Below are 19,726 nucleotides of genomic sequence, written 5' to 3'. Positions count from 1 at the left end.
CGTAATGTATTTTGGATTGTCGTCACGTTGAACACTGTTGCAATTAACTTTAGCCCCCCCCATTTGAATTTTTTGAGCCCCCCCCAAGAATTTCAATGACGCAGTCTGCGTCACGGCCCCCCCTTGTGGGCACCCCTGAAAAAGCTTGATGTGTTACATTGGTGAACCAAACAATCAAAGCCTCGTCTAAGTACAAAATTGTAATTAATATTTGCTGGACTAGTTTCTGAGCATACATTTTTAGTAATAGATCATAAAACTAGACTGGAGTTAATTAAAATTTCAATCATTTGAAAAAAAATTAGGTAAATAAATAAATAACAAATCAATTCAAAATTACTATTATTTTTAAAACAATACTAATACAATAAACAAAATTTTATATACAGGTATGTGGTATTTTATGTTATACAGTAATAGTATTCATATAAGAACAGTTAACTAAACATTGATACAGAAAAGCAAAACTTACCAGATAAAAACTTTTGAGTTCTTGATGAAGAACTTGTGCATTTGCTTATTGAAATAAATTATACATTAAACACAGGGACAATAATATAAACTAGGACCAAGCAAAAGGTATGTTATTAACCGTCTTTGTAATATTTACACAATTTGTTTAACATTAACACTATCCGTTCAACATTGATATCAAATATAGAAACTCATAAATCTTATAAACTAGCTTAGGTAGAAAATTAAAACTATAATAATAAATACAGTATGAACAAAACACTTAAGAAACTTACAAAAAGAGTTTCTAAAACTTATGAGGAATGACTTTCAATTACCCTCCTGCAAATCAACCTTTACAGGGTGTCTACTAGTTTGTGGTAAGAAAATTACACAATTTTTAACTGTAGCTAACCAAAATAGATTGTTTAGAGCTAAACATAGAGACTTTGGCGGACCTCCATTACACTAAATTTTAAAAATGTCAACAACTCTGTTACTAACGATCACCTAAACTATTAATTACTCTTTGAGTTGGGAAAGTTTATTACAGCCTATCAAATATCTCCATTAGGAACATTAAACACCTTACCTGGCATTCCTATCCAACAAATAGAATATTCAAATATTTCTCAATTGAACCTAACTTGACTGAAAAAAAAGCTGATCGATAACAGATAAGGGATAAATACTTATACGGTTTGATAGATAGAATTTTATAACACGTTTCATCGACATAGGCTTAAACCCAAAATTACTTTTAACCACTTAGCCCGACCTAAATTGATGGAAATATCTCTACAGCACCGAAGTACAGAGTAAAAACTCATAGATTATAATCCAAAGCGAACGACAGCCATAACATTGGCTTATTTTGTGTTTGTTTAATCGTCTCATCGTGTAATTGTTCCTAGGAGACTTGTTATTATCTCCTGAAGCTCTTGTTTGCTGTAGTCCTCCGGCAGTGGCAGTTGGTGTACCAGGGTTGCCAACACTGACATTGACATGTCCATGGTCTGGGCGTTGCTGCCCTTCTGTAGGATCAACACTGTGCGGATCAGACTCACTGCTCGCTTGGCTATCTCTACTTGACATAACCTGCAAAATTAAGTTACATACAATAAAATACACTGATATAAGTGGTTATTTAATAATTCTCATAGTCTTGTTATTTTGTTTACTTTAACACCAAAGAATCTATCCAGAAAGAAACCGAGACACTTTTACTTTCTCCCCATGTAGGCCTACATACATGGTATATGTAAAAATGAAAATTATTGATTTGGTCAACATTTCTGAGTTTGAGTTTAGAGTAGGAAGGAAATATGCCTTTTAATGTCAGGCTACTGGGAGAAATTAAGTGTCAGTTTGCTGATACCGTTTATTTTATATGGTACCACCTATATTTTTACAAACACAATGGCATTAAAAATAGCTTATTTTTTACAGGTATGTAAAAGGAATTGTCTAGAAGTATGCAAATTCAATTATTGTTATTACTTCAGACATAAAGAAAAACGGAAGCAACTCCAGGTCTTTTCTAGAAGAGGGATTTACTCATTGACATTGTGCTGTGTTAGAGAAGGTTAGGTTAATTTAACTTTGTTTTGTATCACGACACCCAACGTAACATTTACGAAGTTTATCTTTTTCTAAACACATTAAAAAGGGTGAACGAATAAAAATTGACGTCTTAAAAAATCTAAAAAACAAACAAAACAAGATCAAAACTTTTGATTCTGTAAAACTTACCTTGTTTGTAGGGATGGACAGATTGTACTTTTAGTTTGGGACGGGACACAATTTTTTTCCGATGCAAAAAAAGGTTAAAAAAACTAGATTAAATATTCTTATATAATATCTTATATTTGTTTCTTATATAAGAAACAAAACCAATTTGCACTGGTAACAATTTACACGAGTAACAGGAAATGTTGAATAAAAATTGTTTGTGAACAAGTAGGGATTACTTCTTTGTGATTATCTTAAACTAAACTTTAAAAAACTAAACTCAACAATCCTAACCTACCGACCACTGCAGCTTACACTAAAGTGGGGACCCTATTCTTAAACCAGACCACAACTTAAATCAGTGCAGTTCGCCTTTTTTATTTTTCAAAATACAAATATCACAAAAGTATTGTCAGCACCTGTGTATCGCTGTAGGTGTGGGTAGCTGAGGTATCCGGGTACACAGGCTAGTGAACAGTGGCTGAAGTCTCTCTAGGTGATAGCCAATGGTGTTGTCCCTGTGCTGAGTCATCAGCAGACTCACCTGGTGCACCATGCTGAGGTAGTCGAGCAGCAAAGACCCTTCGTGGCTCCAATTACTGATTACCTGTGAGCACAAATATTGTTTAGGACTTCATCAATTACTGGTAGTTGAGAGAGGTACAGTAGAGCGTCAACAATCTGAACCAATTGGGACCTTAGGTAGTTCAGATTACCGCTACTGATTTGTTAGGATTTTCAAACAAAACCTAGAAATGACTAATAGACATATATAGAGTTTATACATTACATTGTAAACGAACAAAACACTGACGCACATTCACTCATTTCCCTGTCAGGCACCAACTGTTTGGCCCGCGAAATTGTAAAACACCTGTTGTCTCTGTGCCAATTCAATATTTTAAGACCCTCAGAAACGGTTCGGATTTTTGACGTTTTGATTTTCAACACTCTACTGTAATTGATAGAATGAGTTGAGAAATCTAGATTGAGATGGTTCAGCCTCTTAAGAAGAATGGAAAATGATAGCATTAAGAATTCCCACAAAAATGAGTGAGCTCCACAAGAACGGAAGAAGACCAAGAGGAAGACTTAGAAGAAGGTGGATTGACCAGGTGACCAGGTGGTGCTTTTGCAGCAACCCATTTATAAAACTTGGTAAGATTTTGTGATTTTTCAAATTTAAAAAATCAAAAGGTAGCAAATTGCCTAAAGTGAAAGTACAACTTTCAAATAATTTACTCGTCCTATCAACAGCTCAGAAAGCTCCTTTGCAGATATGTGAACGCCTCAGTTTCGCAAATAATCTGACACAAATTGGATTCGAACCTCTCATCGTCACAAAAGATAGATCTAGGACTTCCAAAAGGTTACAGCATGCAGATACATCGATCGTCCTGACACTCTTGATAAGTTGAGCTATAAAATGATAATTAGACATTTATTTACCTTACTATGAGGAGCCAGTCGTTTCAGCAAACCTTCCAGGTATTGGTACTTATCTAAAAATAAGAATCATAATTAGTAAATATTGTGACAAGTGTAACTTAAGTGTTTTAAAGCTTTGGGTTCACCCATACATAAAGCATATCCAAAACAAATGTTTTGATGAAGAATAGTAAAACCTTAAGGTAAAGAATACTTATACACATTTCTTATACTCATACAGTTCTTATACACATTCTTATATACATTTCTTCATCACAGCACAAAACTGTACAAAAGTATGCTAAACAGGAACCAGGAACATTCTTAAGACTTCCTTGCTTGAGCCACCCTTTTATGCAGACGTGTTCAACTATGTTTCTTGGCATACTATCTTACTACTTTGTTTTGTACGTGCTTATACTATAACTTCTAACTATATAATGATAATGTATTATTGTATTATATAAATGCGGGTTTACACGATGCCAGTAAGTGAGATTGTTAGAAGACTACTGACTGGCATGTGATTGGCAACACTTCAGGCCAATTGTCCTGAAATTCTGTTATCTCTGGGAGTAGACTGAGGACAACTGTGCTCCGACATTATGCGTATATAAAGTAAAAAAGTACAATTTTTTAAAATTTGAAATTTACTTCTGTTTTAATAAAGTGGATTCCTGTTAAAATAAACAATAAAAAAAGATATACTAGAACTTAATTTAGTCTGTAGGTTTGTTTCAACAGGATAACTTATTTAATTTTATGAATAATTTAATGTATAGTTCGGCCGCTTAGAAAGCTGAAACATTGGTTTAGCATTAGCGCGCAGGTTGCTTTCTAAGCGGCCGAACTATAGCCTTGTAGCTGATAAGACAGGTGACTTTTAGGACCAACAATCAATTCTTGATTTCAATTTAACTCTTTGAAACAGTGCTTGTAGCTAAATATGAGTTATGGGTGAGAGTAGAATGGAGTGAGATGCTGCGATTTCTTTGTTAAAAGCCCAATGATCAGAGACAGCTGGGTCCAGTTTTGTTTTGAACTATCAATAAATTACCTACCTACTTTTCTCAGAATCAAACTGGCGACCTTTTGATTAGGCCTGATAGGAATACAAATAATAATAGTAAATTATTTATAATTAACTTTGTATCAAAATATCAATGGAAGTGTGGTTTGTAAACATAAAGAGTTATCAGAATTTTAAAATAGCTAATGACAAAACAAATTGTCACTAGTATATACCAGGAGCCAGTACTTTAGGGTGATTTACTGATGTTGCTAACACAAGTGTTTCTTACCAAAAAGTACAATAAAATTTTAGGGTTTATGAAGGATATTCACTAGAAAATAAAATCTGCATTTGTGGGGTGGGGGAGTATGCTTAAGCAATTTCTATCTATTGTGCAATAATTGTGAAGTAATAATTCCATTGACCATTATAAAAGAAAGTATTAAGAATAATAAGAACTCTTCAATAGACACATGTACACAACATAATATGCAAAATATCTCCACCAATATGCAATATATTGTATATTGGTAATATGCATGCTATGCATTAGTGTGTTTACACATGTAATCCACCTGTATTAGAGGTTCTGATAGCAGAACTTATTTTTTAGAAATGTTGATATTCTAAAACTTAAAAAAAAAAGAAACTTGTATCGATTGTTTATTGCTTTATTTTTGTCAATAATATAGTACAAACCATTTATTATTGCTTTGGCAGATATATGTTGTATAATCACTTTGTGTGCTTCATTCCATTGTTCAGCTTCCAGTAGGAACATTGCTGCTTCTTTGTGTCTGTAAAAAAGATGTTGTTGTTAAAAAAAAAATAATCTCTTTGTAATTTACCAACAACTATAGCTAGCAGAGTCTGCGGCGAAAAAATAATGACTTTTCAATCTCACTATCTAAACAGACTGCAATCGTGATCAAATTCTATAATTATGTGTGGTTTTCAATCCAATCAAACTTATTTCAAAGTCAAGATTTATTTTAAATAATTACAACTTTATGGATAACATGTAACATTGGAATCACAATTAAACAATAAACATTAATGAGTACTCTATACTATCAGGCAACCGAGGAATTTGGGAACAATGTAAGGATGTGTAGATGGACTATGTATTACCACTGTTGGGGCATCAATAATTTGGGAGATAGGAACTAGACCAGTCCCATACACATCACTTCCAATTGGCAAGTTATAGATGTTTCCTCAGAATAGGTTGATAAAAACAATCAATACTAACTAGTTGGGGTTTCAGACCATGTGTACCTCCCCGATTTTCCACAAATTCTGATAAAAAGTGTTCAAAATCTGGTTACATGTTCATACAAAATTTAACAACTGTTCATAGATACTTACTGGAAGTGTGAGGAAGCCTTGATAGCCTTAACTTGGTACACCCACTGTCGAGGAATGTGAAGTTGGTTGATGAGGAATGACTCCACCTTAGCAGCATCTTCATCTTGCGACAGTGAGATGTGACGACCTAGCACATCTAACACAGCCTTGCGTCGTCTGCAACATAACATCATGTATGTAAAATATAGACTACATCATAAAAACTGTACAAAAACCACACAATTTCAACCTTTCATATGGACTGAAGAAGTCGATCAATTTAAATAATTTAATATATCTTTTTATTTTTAAAGAAACCCTAAAAAGTAGAAATGTGATTATCATAATTGTGTTAGTTATCTGAACATTTTCACATAAGCCTTTGAACTGTTTCTCCAAACAATTAATCTCAATACAGTAGACCCCCTCTTAACCGACCTCGTATTAACCGATAATCGGATTATCCGCCTTTGATTGTAAAATAATACAGTTTGTTTTAACCGACCTTGCTTTGAGAGCAGCTCGGTTTAACCGCCGCTTTCTAGGAATATCGGCATTTCCGCTCCCACGCTGGGCGATGTGAACTGAACCATACGCTTATCTCCACAGGATATGACTAACAATAAGTTATTTTGTGTTGATTACAAAAAATATTGCATAGCCTATTGTCAGTTTGTCATCATCGTTCGTAGCTCGAGCACATCTGATCAGATATGTTATCTGTGCGGATCATAAAGTGCGTTACAATTTTGAGAACTGATTATCTTATCGCTGGAGTAAACAAACAACGCAACTTGTAGGGAGGGCAAGGAAGGGGTGTTAACAACTCCAAGGTCAAGATAGTTTTTGTGCCTCAAACCTCCAGTGAGAGGCTATAAATAAACGTCCTGTTTTGTAACAAAATGGTCGCTTGTATCTTTAATGACGACAAAAGGTTCTGTACTGTATTACGATGTATTTGGAAAGCATTAATTAATACACTACAGTAGTAAAGTTATTAAAGTAGGAATTTTATTGACTCTTGCCTAGTATTATAATATATTCACTGAAAGTAGGCATATTTGACTTAACCGTGTTTTGTGTTTATTTGTGACATTTCTATCAATATGAAAAAGGAGATAAGAGTAGTTTATTTTATAAATAATGCAAGTGCAAGTATGACTTCAATATAATGATTATATAATTCTAAATGAATAGCACTTCATTATGTTATGATTTTAGGGATTGCCCGTTTTATCCGACCTTTTGAATTATCCGACCTAGGTCCGGTCCCATTAGGGTCGGTTAAGAGGGGGTCTACTGTATAAAGTTATAATGGTAAACTACAGTCTCAAAACCCCGACCCTTGATTACTCAGCAGATTGGATAACAAGGCCCAGAGTTACAGAGAATTAAAAACTACAAATGTGTATGCCCATGCAAAAACAAAATCCTATGGTAAAGCCAGAGCATTGACCCTACATATCACCAATCAAGGTATTTGCTCACCTGGTGAATGAACTGAAAACAAATATCAATCTCAACAAAAAAATGGTCAATTTTGCTTGTAAATTTCCGACTCTATTTAATTGATGTTATATATTTGAGTGACATTTAGATAATTAAATTTATGTTTAATATAATGGAGGATACATATTATAGTCCTTGCCACCATAACTTGAGGCAGCCTAAACTGACCTGCACGGCAATCACCGGCTGGACCCGTGCGACCCTTTCACAATCTTACTAGCGGCGCACTTCCATGGACACCAAAGCTCAATATTAGCATCAATAAAACTATAATCTGATATATTAATTTACTCGTTTACATAAATAGCACAAATTTAAAAAAAATTTCTGTTTACGTCCCATCTGAAACGGATAATTTTACAGATTCAAATTCTTTTTCTTCTGTGCCATATTTAATTAATAATAAACACATGAAATTCTCAGAGCATTTATGTAATCTTAAAATGTTATATTCGATATCTCAGCATTTTCACTTACTCAAACACCCCATTAGGCCGGGTTTATGAGAATTATTTCTACCGAGAATTTGTTGAGGGCAACATACCCATTAGGATCGGCAAGGTGTTGCAACACAAAGACAGCCCAGTGCCACAGCCCGTGCGCCTCCAGCTGGGCAGCAAACCCTGTGTGTATATTGGCAGCCGAAACTGCGGAAACATGATTGTAGCCGAGAGCCTCGACTGTGCGCAACAGCAGCCAACTGTGGACAACATCAACACATCAGTCATTGACTGGACTCAACACTTGTAAAGGTGCTGTCCACACAAAAAAGATGCAACAACTTCATTTCATTTCATAACACCAACAACAGATTAAACTTCTGATAAAATCGCTTGTGTGTCTACACTACAATAATTACTCAAACACTGTGTTAATTAGGTTACTGAACGTTTGGTAATGTGATGCTCTCAATACCATTATAGTATATGTTACCATTGTCAATAAGATGATTGTATCACACATTATTTTACTTTTACACATTCTTAACTTTTTTTAAATATTTTGCTAGCCACTTACCAATGCCTACCCACTACCACGGTCACAATAACCTAAAAAAGCCACAAGCTTACTCCTACCTATATACTCCATACTCCCATCTCCCTGACCTAAAAAGCCATTAGCCTACCTCTACTCCTAACTAGGGGTGTGCGAAGCAGCAAAAAATTTTCGATTCGAAGCAACGATTCGATTCAAAAGATTTTCGATTCGATTCGATGCAACTCGATTCGAAGCAATACGGTATTTTTCTATTCATAATTGTCAATTGAGTGGATTAACAATAATTAAAATTTATCACATTTGTGTAATACAAATTTTTGTTGATGTGGTATTAGGCCTATTCATACTTAAATATGAATTTTAGGTGAAAAAATATTTATTTTCAATCATATGTATTAGAATAACTGCTGGAAATACCAGTGAGCTGCTTTACTTGCCTATTTCATAATTTTTACTTGGAATTGGCTCAACTGCAAGAAAGAAGAAAATATTTTTTTATCAAGACATTCATTCTCATTTTAATAACTGTTTAAATAACTAAATAGGTACCGGTAGCTAAATTACAACAAATTTGAATGGAACTTAATATAAAAAGACCATTAAGAAATAAATTTACATATCACAAGTTTAGGGCCTGTGGACCGGCTTCAGGACTGCAAGCAAGAAGAAAATAAAAATAATATGTTTCCACCATGCAACATGTATCATTCATTCCCTGCCTCCTAACCTCCTTAGTATAATAACCTCACACTTACATTATTTGTTACATCATCATAAATAAAGAATTATTATTGGCATCAGTAGGCCTACAGCTTTACATAGGCATTATTTTTATAGGGCCTAAAATAGTAATAGGCTAGAAGCAACATGTCAAGTGGAGAACTCATTGAAGAAAAGATATTGTGTAAACTAATTTCCTATAAAACTCAAAAACAGTAAATAACATACAAACATTGTTTATGGTATAATTAATAAGGACTAAAAAATGCATATCATGTCATACAGTAGTATAGACCTACCGGTACTGCAAGAGATTAAAATCCTAAAACAACTGATTTTGATAGCTAATGAATGAAAAGAATTAAAAATCCATAAAATGAAGCTAAACAATATCACAACTAATTAGGTACCCGAAAAGTAACTCTTAAATAATATATAGAAGATTAAAATAATATTAAATCAAGAGACAAGAAAGTTAAATGCTATCTTCTAGTGCCCTTGGCAACACAGGTCAATGTTTTTAAACTACCCTCAATGTTTTTGGAACAGCAGGGCCTTTTTCTCTTAAGGAAGGGTAGTAGTATGTCAACAAAAACAATGAATCAGTCTCACCAGCCAGGCCTGGGCAACGATGTGTGAATTCAAGGTCATAGACCCTCCCCCTCCCCTCTTACACCACCCGGTTGCTACCCAGTTGCTTCAATTGCTGACAAAATGCAAGTGATGAAACAAGGAAGTAGAGACAAAGAAATATATTTCTTTATACAAAAACACAAAACTGTTAGAGATTATTTTCAAAGAAATTAATTCAATGTAATTTGTGAGTTGTAAATATTGTATTGGATCTTAGAAATATATTTTTTTAACCCTATTTAACCAAGATACAGATCTGTTCACTATATCAGATATTTCTTTTGTTTATAATTTATTATGTAAAATACTAAAATATATTTTTAATTAGGTATTGAATGAACAATAAATGATTATACTAGTATGTCTGGATAAATAGTCTTTCTATTCTTTTGACTTTGTTTTCTTTGCACTGTTAGTGTTGCATCACGGCTTTTGTCTTGTTACTCTTATCAGTAGACGACTAGACCTGGCTCTGGCTAGTGGCAGTGCGGCAATTGCTCTGTTGTGTCTTTATTCTTAAAGGTCGTGAGCCAACTTAATTTTTAATTCTCATTTGAACATTTTAATTCCTCTGTAATAGATATAATAATATAAGAGTGTTTCTTTGGAAATAAATTATTCTTTTTTTTCTTTTGCCCCAACAAAAATTCGGGGACGGGGACCGACAGACACCTAACAAAAATACCAAATGTATCAGTCTATAACATTGATCTTACTAGCTAAGTATTAAGTAACAATTTTTCAGACTTATTTTTAAAATGATTTTGGAGTAACCTACCTTGTTTTGGCTAGGTTCACAGTAGTAAAATATTTCACACACTGCTTACATCAAGACAAAAAACAAAACCTCTAATCATTTGCAATGTCAAAACAAAAAAATATAAAACAATTAAAGCTATATTTAATGCAAAGAATGTATTAAATAAGAACGCCTTCGTAAAGGAAACGCAACAGCAACGCGCTCCTGTATTGCGGGTATTGCATTGACTTTCTGCAGGCGTTTTTCGTATATGGATACTGACTCCCTCGTGAATCGAATCGTTTTTTGACCACCACTGAATCGAATCGCGATTCGATGCATCGAATCGAATCGAATCGAAATTTCGATGCATTTTCGATGCATCGCACACCCCTACTCCTAACCTAGTCAATTGTATTTTAACATATTGAGTGCAGGCTACTTCTATTGATGTAGTGTGTCACAAGCACACGAGACGTAAACTCTCGGGGTAACGCAGCACCATCACCCTCGCTCTTTTGCAATTCGTCAGACTGAAATATTTGAATGCCAATTGCGGTGCCGGGGCTTCGCCCGACTTTGGGTATGTTTTACATAATATCCTACTCATCTTGATGATCTATATATAACTTTTCTAATTTTTCTACTACTGACGATAATACCTTAAACGATTGTCCAAGGGGTCGGCCGAATGTGTCGCAGGATTGAGCAGAGGTGCAAGTGGATGTGCTCGGCTGCTGTACAGTTTCAGCAAGTGGTAGCAGACGTCGTACACTGTTTGCCCGCCTGTGCTCTCCCACTCTAGATCACCTAGGTGGCTCGGTAGCGGCGGGCAGGCGTAAGGGTCGTCATCATCATCTGAGAAGGCCGCCTCATACCGCAACAGAGCATCGGTCACAGAGGCCACAGGTGAGCATATATACCTGCACAAGGTCACATTCACCTTCAGAGAACTGAATGTAGATATTGTTGGTTCACCGAATATGGGAAATAAAATAATAAGGAGGAAAGTGGAAAGATTCAGGGTCGTCCAAAAATAATAAATTTGATAAGTTTGAGATGTAAAAAGTTTGAATAAATTGAATAGTAAAAATCTTAGATTCTTGTTCAATTATTATCGGAAACTTTTAGAACAGTGCACAAGAATGTATAGAACACTGTGCTGGTGTTGATTGAAGTTCATTAGAGACCTTAACTTAACAACAGCTGTCATAGCTTTTGTCATCAAAACTTTTCTATGTCAATTCAACCAATTCTCCTGTATGAAAGCAAAACATAAATTTCAAGAAGACACAAGAATAGATTAAGAAAATGCACATGGTTAGATAAAGTGAGGCTAAGGCTTAAACACCTTGGTTATTTTATAAGTGGCCATAAGAGTAAGAAGTCATAAGTACAGGAGATTCCCGATTATCCACAATAATATTATCCACGATAATAGTGTCTTGAGTGATTGTGGATAATTGAAATCTAGTATAATGCAAAACTAACCTAAAATGTCCAGGAAATAACTAAAATTTAGTTTAAACGTATAGTTAAGCTTCAATGCAGGTTTAGGTACCACAAAGTTTTATGTACAGTGTAGATGCCTTTTAACTTTGTTTCACAAAAAGTCTACAAAACAAATGATATTTGAACCCTACCACAAATGCAGAGCGAAGGCCCGTTTCCAGTCGAGGTTCTCGCAGATGTTGATGAGCTTGTCGGAAGCATGCAATATAGGCCGGCCAGCTGCCAACATCATCAGTTTGAGGCGGTCTTTGTCTATCAGCTTGTCTGCCTCAGTGTCCACCCACTGTGTCAGCTGCTGCTCCATCATTACCTTCACACTGCTACAACCTCCCAGCTGTGCGAGCAGAAGAGATGTGTATGCATCACCTGTCCAACACACTCACAGTCAGTTGGTATAGGTTAAAAGTGACAAAATACCTGATCAGATGTGAAGTCCTTTTAAATTGCTTGACCGAATGTGGAAAAAACTGATAACTCGGTTTTTTGTCATCCGATTTTAACAAAAAAGGTTTTATTTTATTTGGATTTCTATCTTTGATATTCAAAACAATTTTCTTAGTATTTACGGTTTTCATGAAATTTGTTTTTAAGGATTTGAAATGGCTTGAGATATTGGAATTAAATTTGTTAAGCTCTTTTTACCTTTAAAACTACATATTTGTATAAATTTTGAAATTTATATCTTAAAGATATAAAATAATTAAACAAAATCCCAAACAAACTGACAGACAGAAATCTAGGCATTTCTTCTAGGACTCATACTTATATGGCATTTTATGTTTGTCCTAGTCCACAAAATATGTCCAGACAATTTGGAAACACCCTGTATAACGTTAGTCTTTTTAGGTAGCAGCATTTGATAACCTAATGACAAGTGGTAGGTATAGAACTGATACTTTCAAGATGAAATTAGATATGAAGCGACTATAATCACTTGGCTACCCAAAAGATTTAAGACAATAATCGTTCATGGGAATCTCTTTTAAGCTTTTCCTTTCAATGCTTTCTGTGTTCAATTTGTTTTTTAACCAGTCATGTTGTACATGTCTGTATTACTTACCAATAATGTTTGCCTGGTTGCAGGCCTCCAGCACACAGTGGCCAGTCAGCAAAGAGAAAACATTAGCTGCTGTGTTGGTCGTGTCTTGTGCCAACTCTCCTCTCACCTTCTCTGTGACGACAGTCTCCAGCCAGTCACTGACAGCCTGCCGTCGTACCATCACAGCATGATGACTTGTGGGTAGCTCTGCAACCGATGCAATACAATAACAAACTCTACACATACTAGGGATGGACGGGTACGAAATATTTACAAAAATATATTCTCAACTTTTGGGTGGGACTACAATTATTTCGGGATTTTCTCGGGATCGAATTCAGCCCAACTATCATCTCTATTGCTGCGATCAGGAATGAGGATGATGGTGTATCGTAGAAGACGCTCACGATTATGTTGCTATTGCTCGAGGAAATGATTTTCCGTGATTGCTGGAAATTTTTCCACTCTTGGGAGGGATGATGTTGCTTTCGTAATAGCGGAAGCACTTGAATTTGCCACGATCGCTAGAGTTGTCCCTGCAATGGCTGCAGATAACTAACGATAGTGCCGCGGTTATACCGAATGAAAATACATTTGTTTATCATTATTGCAATTTACAAGAATTTTTACTCAAGAACTGTAAAACAAAGTCAAGTCTCCCTTGTAGCTAGAGAAGAAATTTCTGTTCTGTTCTCATCCCGAAAAATCAGGAAGCAAATAAAAACCTATCATAAACTAAATGTTCATCCCGTTCATACGTAATGAATAATTATAATTCTACATGATTGCTGCAAAAAGAAAATTTGAATGATATACACACCATGGGGGTCGAGGTCAGGCAGGTCGCCCCACAATGCTACACACAGTTGCCACACCTGTAGAGCAGGGCCGTGTGGGGGACTGTGTAGAGCCTGGTCACAGTGGGCGTGTAAAGCAGCAACCCCAGCCTTGGGAGCTGCTCTGGGGCACTCCTCACCCTCACTCCATAGCGAGTGTTCCAGGGCAATCTCCAGATGTTCTTCTATACTGGACTGAAACAATATAAAAACAAACGTCGGTTTAAAAGTTGACAATTTCAAACTGATACACTCAATAACGATTAATATCAAAGTTTTTGAGGTTAACAAATCAGTTAGTGTAATAAATCAAAACTTCAATGTACCACTATTTCATCCTTTTAAATTTAGTTGAGTAATATATTACAAGATTATGAGCTTTGTTTCCTATGAGGTGAGATCTATAAAACTAAAGCTCCTAGAGGTCCTTGTAAAAAGTTATCTCAACTTGTACTTAGACATGTTACTAATGTACAGTAAGTGTACGACTACAAAGCAACGCTCTTAACATAATAAATTATTCATTAAGTTTTACCTGGAAAGAGACATTGGATGCCTCATCATGGCCTGGGAGGATGCGGATACGCTGCACAATGGAGGGAGAAGTATCTCCGTCCTGTCTTCCCTCCAAAACTGTAGCCAGCTGATCCATGGGCATTGACCAGTCTACCGTACGAGCAACCTGGTAACAAAGAAACAAGTGAGATTTTAAATTTGGAATGCCACGGCTACCTTAAGCAGAGCGCAGGTGACAGTAGAGTATCATCTCATAATAGAGCTGGAACATTGAAATCCCAATAAACCGGCAAATTCAATAACAATCCAAGATTGATCCACACAAAATTATTAAAGTTGGTGGAAATTCTTTGGAGTGACAAATCAAAAGAATTGGAAGAACAGCCTAATGCTTAGTAAAAATCCCAACCATGCTGGTTTTGTAAGATTTCTACGGTGGCAGGAGTAAAAGGAAACATTATTAGAAGGCCTAGTGCCTAGTGTAGAAGATAGATAAAAAAGTGTAGCCTATAACAAACCACCCATAAAAAAACAAGACTTTAAATAAGGGCTACTGAACCTAATAACCAAGATATACCTTATGTGTACTGAGTGAAGCCAAGACGCCATCCTTTGCCCAGCCAACTCTGAAGCTACGGCCCTTGAACAATGCCAAGTCAACAGCACAGCGAGCAGCCACATCTGGTCGAGCAGCAAGGGAGCGTGAGTAGCAGACGACGCCAGAGTCAGGCAGCGTGAGGGCTCGGTGTTGGGGCTTGACTGTGGGTACGGGCGTAGCTGCGGGCATCTCAATCTCGGCTGAGGGCACTGGACTCATCTCTCGCTCAACTGAACAGACAAGTTTAACAGGTGCTATCTACTAACTCTGAGTAGTGGATGATGAGATCTTGATCTACTTACCTATAAAAAGCATATTTGATAGGGAAGGGAAGGTTGTGTAGCGTCAGCTGATGTTGTCTTAGCAACCATTATGATTATTGTTGTTATTGGTTTTTTAGAGGAATGTACACACTTTTAACTCTTCTAATAATTTTTTTTTATATTTAAATTTTGCCAAATTTAAGATTAAATTTGACTTCAAATCAAAATTGCTCACCTTTGATTCAGAAATTATATGAGGTTATAATCTAATCAAAGTACAAAATCAGTTATCATGACGAGTTACATTTTGCAAGCATATCAAGAGTATTATCTTTCCTCTTTTTGTTTTTAAAACGAATTTATAATTGGCTTTTAAAAAATCTCTTTTATTCCCTCTCAGATTTTTTAGAGGAGAAGAAAATTGTATTTTAGCTTGTAAAAAACATATTTTGTATGCTTATATGTTTTATGACCTTTGACTAGTTATATCCTTGACTGTTGCTAATATATGTATAATGTCAATGGCAAATAAAGATTTTTATTCTATTCTTCACAATTTATTAACTTACTCAAAAAACCTGCATACTTGTTGTAACTATTTATTGAAAACTGATTCTGTTTCATACTTTAAAGAGTTCAAAAGAATCCTGATACATGTTTAACCACTGATCTAGAAATAAACTGACACAGCAACTCTACTAGAAAATCGACACACAGTATTTTTTTATTTTTTATTCAGGTGCCAACTACAAGAATTAACCAGCTCATTTGGCTCTTAGCTTTAAAACAATCCCATCTTTAGCCCCCAGTTCCAATGTAAGTAGAATTTCTACAATGTACTATACCCCTGGTCTCAATCTCTCAATTCCCTCATTCATTGCTACCTCCAGTTGTATCTATAGCTCAGAGTTTTAACCACTGACTCAAGGGGCTTGACTGTTCATTCACTAGTAATCTACAATAGAATTTCAAAATAAGTATATTTGCTAAACTATATTGGCTTAAGCTATGTGCAAGTAAAATTAAACTTGACACTTTTTATTCTGATAAATTTAAACAAAAATAATCACCTCCAACCGGTTGAAACGGCAAGGGAGGAGTCTCTTCGTATTTGCTGAATTGAGTTCGAAACAGAGGAAAACTCTTGAAAAGCTTTGTTCCTTGGTCTAGTTCTTCTACATCAAGCATTGCGCCCATTCTATAATCGATGAAGTCACCATCTGTAATGAGAATATGATTGTTGATTGTTCATAAAATAATAGTGGGGATTGTGAGTTATTATTAGACTATAAATATTTCCTTTTAAGACTGAATGCAAACTGAATCAAGATGGAACATTGATGCTTTCTGAATGGCAATGAGTATTGTAAAATAAGGAAGCAAAATAATGGTTATAATAAGATAAATAAATAAATGTTAAAGTTGTGGATAACATTTCTTGAAAATATTTTAGTAATAGGCCTACTTCCTGAAAAGGTTATCTACACATTATACTAGTATTTCAATAAATAATTAATAAGTTAAAATAACATTTAAAATAAAACAACAAAGAATTATGTGTCATGGTTGCAAATGAAACATTGCTTGGATAAAGTAACTATTAATGTAAGAGCAAATATTTTTGAAATTGATTAACTTCCATATAAAGATTTTATTTTCCTATTTTTTTTACATGATTCAAAACAAGTAACACAACTTCTTCCTACAACCCAGGTTTTGTTGTGTCATAATTATGCAGATAAAGCCTTTATCAAGAATATCACATGTCAAAAGTTACCAGTTGCTTGGATGTTGTCATAGATTACATGGGGACACGCACAATTTTCACATGGCATGTGTATTTCTCCGTGAATTTATATAAATGAAACCCTTGTATGATGGGCAAGCGTCTGACGACTTAAAATGTAAAATTCTCAACAATGACATTTGATAACACAACCAGCGTCAAAACCTTGGTTTTAAAAAGAAGCATATAGTTTAAGGACAAAAAATAAGGTAGATTGCATGTCTTATGATTGCATTGCATGTCTTACAGAGGCAAGCCAAAAAGAGTAATATAAAACTTTTTTTACTCACTGATTGGGAATTCGTCGACCTCATCTGGGAAGAAGGAAGCCTTCATAAGTTGCACCTTCTGAGCAGACGCACCCATCTGTCTTGCTAACTGCATGGAGGGACTCAGCTGTGTTGGCTGGTAGTTGTCATCTGGCAAAAAAAAACAGAGGGTTACAAGAGTGGAAATTGAGAATAGATTTACATCACACGGAAACACCAGGGTGTCTAGTTTATTTCCATTTTAAAATTCAAGACTAAATCCAGACTTTTTGAGACTAATTCCAGATTTTTCAAACAAGTTTTTTCAACAATTAGTGATGAGTTGATACCAAAATATATTGATTCTCAATTCTTGATGCCGATACAAATTTTTATAGTTCAACAAAATTTTCAAAATAATTTGGTTATACTACACCAACCCCTGTCTTTATGTCATAAAGCATTATTAAGATAATGGGATGTTTTTCAAGTAAAGACAAAAATGAAGCAATGAAAAAAACTAACTAGAAAATTTGGGTTTTTTTTTTTATCATGAAAATCCTCCGCGACCATGTAGACATCATCATTGACTGCCGCGGACATGGAAACGTCATTGTCGTCTCCCACGGTCTCAGGAAACACCATCATCATCGTCTGCGATCGCGGCAAAATTATGAACATTTCACGCAGCCGTGTAGACATCATCATTGACTCCTGCGGTCATGGAAACGTCATCATCGTCTAGTGCAATCAAAGAAAAATCATGAAAATTTAGGACTGTGATATCAAAATAAAGACTAAATCCCGACTTTTCAAGACCATTTTGAAATTCAATACTAATTCCCGATTTTCCCGACTACTAGACAACCTGTGGATTAGATGATGAGTTTCGCTACTAAGATTAGCTGGTTCGCTGGTTCTTTAGCTAGAAAAACAATTGATTAAAAATCCAAAGCTCAAGGATCTTAATCAGTAAAGAAGCTATCAAGAACAGCTTGGGCCAGCTTCAATCCATTAAAAATCCTCGGACTTTCTCAGGATCTGGTAATCTGATTTTGATGTGAGCACTATCCTCTCAGCTACCCATCTATATTGCTTCAAACATTTGTTCCTATTAGTGTTACAAGTCACTTGATCTAGAAAGAGTTGGTTTTAAGTTTTATTCAGTTGCAGAAAATATTGCCAGATAAAGGTATGACTGCTAGCCTCTATGACATAACAGAGAGGGGAAATGCAAAGACAAAGTTGCCTTTTTGCTTAAGACTCAATTAGTTGTCTAGCTAATAGCTAGGTAATTGAAAGCGCACAAGTGGAAGATTACGTTTTCGCTCATACAGTAGGTCCAGCCAATCACCCTAATGTTATTTATTTTGCCATAAATTTCAGAGCGATATTTTACATAAGTTGCTTCTACATTCTTCCCACCCATGAAGCTAGTGGACAAGAAGTTTAGTGAAATTAGGTGAAGTAAAATAGTTTACAAACTGCTAATCTTTTAGTTATTTTAGCTTGTAGATTTACTGTCAAGTAGCTAGTAATCTTCTTTCATGTAATTGCGCTTTACCTTTTAAACTTAAGAAATTATTTGTTGATTTAACTTGATTATTTTGATACAAACATATCTTATCACATGAACAAGCCAATTTCTTGTGTACCAGGTTTTAATAGACACACACAGTAAAGATTGGTGAACAGAATCAAAATGCTTGGCTGTTGTTCAAACCAAAAAGGTTACTGCCTAACAATACCGATAAACCCAATACCAGTTTCGAAAAAGGAAACGGGCAGACTTTACTGAACATCTAAACAAATTAGCTGATTATTTTATAAGTCTAGTTTTAAAGTTTAATATAATTCAGTAACATCTGACACGTCTGAAATTATACATCTTTTCCTCCTAGTTGTCAAACAGTACATGTTTGCAACAGCAATGACAGCACAAGCATTTTGTCCAACTTCGTTCATATACCCCCATACAAAAATGTACGTCTTTTATGTACTATGGCCAATCTAGACTCTTACTACTTGGTAAGCTAGCTGCTATCCCATTATTGTAAAATTCACAATCCATGAAAAACCCTTCCTGTGACAAAACTAACCCTAAAAGAATAAAACCTAAGGTAAAAAAGACACTAAACTGTAAAGATAAAATATATTTTTTAAGTACATATGAGTTATTCATTAAACAAATCTTGAATATTTAAATACATGCATTATCAAGCAACTACTTTCCCAATGCTTCTAATGAGTACAGTTTAATATGAATTAGGCAAATAGTAAAGTAGATTTACAAGATCAAGATTACAAAAAACAAAAAATAGCCTTTATCATAAAAAAAATTTATTATAAAGAAAGTT

General features: G+C 35.0%; 1 protein-coding gene across 2 annotated transcripts in view; it reads right to left on the bottom strand.

Moving 5' to 3' along the window:
* Nucleotides 1-1,004: 1,004 nt before the first annotated feature.
* LOC128991295 (nuclear pore complex protein Nup98-Nup96) overlaps nucleotides 1,005-19,726 on the bottom strand; it is a 45,096-nt gene continuing 26,374 nt past the window's right edge. For both annotated transcript variants that reach the window (XM_054414068.1, XM_054414069.1), the window contains exons 19-32: nucleotides 17,412-17,540; nucleotides 16,406-16,555; nucleotides 15,052-15,302; nucleotides 14,494-14,640; nucleotides 13,943-14,153; nucleotides 13,144-13,329; nucleotides 12,215-12,449; nucleotides 11,234-11,494; nucleotides 8,025-8,180; nucleotides 5,993-6,148; nucleotides 5,324-5,421; nucleotides 3,634-3,686; nucleotides 2,604-2,791; nucleotides 1,005-1,551 (exon numbers count right to left, since the gene is read on the bottom strand). In XM_054414068.1, coding sequence (XP_054270043.1) covers nucleotides 1,347-1,551; nucleotides 2,604-2,791; nucleotides 3,634-3,686; nucleotides 5,324-5,421; nucleotides 5,993-6,148; nucleotides 8,025-8,180; nucleotides 11,234-11,494; nucleotides 12,215-12,449; nucleotides 13,144-13,329; nucleotides 13,943-14,153; nucleotides 14,494-14,640; nucleotides 15,052-15,302; nucleotides 16,406-16,555; nucleotides 17,412-17,540 — 2,426 coding nt within the window. In that variant the 3' untranslated portion in view covers nucleotides 1,005-1,346. The remainder of the gene's footprint in view (nucleotides 1,552-2,603; nucleotides 2,792-3,633; nucleotides 3,687-5,323; nucleotides 5,422-5,992; nucleotides 6,149-8,024; nucleotides 8,181-11,233; nucleotides 11,495-12,214; nucleotides 12,450-13,143; nucleotides 13,330-13,942; nucleotides 14,154-14,493; nucleotides 14,641-15,051; nucleotides 15,303-16,405; nucleotides 16,556-17,411; nucleotides 17,541-19,726) is intronic.

The sequence above is a fragment of the Macrosteles quadrilineatus genome, unplaced genomic scaffold (assembly GCF_028750875.1).
Source record: "Macrosteles quadrilineatus isolate MER2022 unplaced genomic scaffold, UCM_ALF_1.0 Scaffold_4__1_contigs__length_99947679, whole genome shotgun sequence".
Classification (NCBI taxonomy): domain Eukaryota; kingdom Metazoa; phylum Arthropoda; class Insecta; order Hemiptera; family Cicadellidae; genus Macrosteles; species Macrosteles quadrilineatus.
This window is presented reverse-complemented; position numbering and strand designations above follow the sequence as displayed.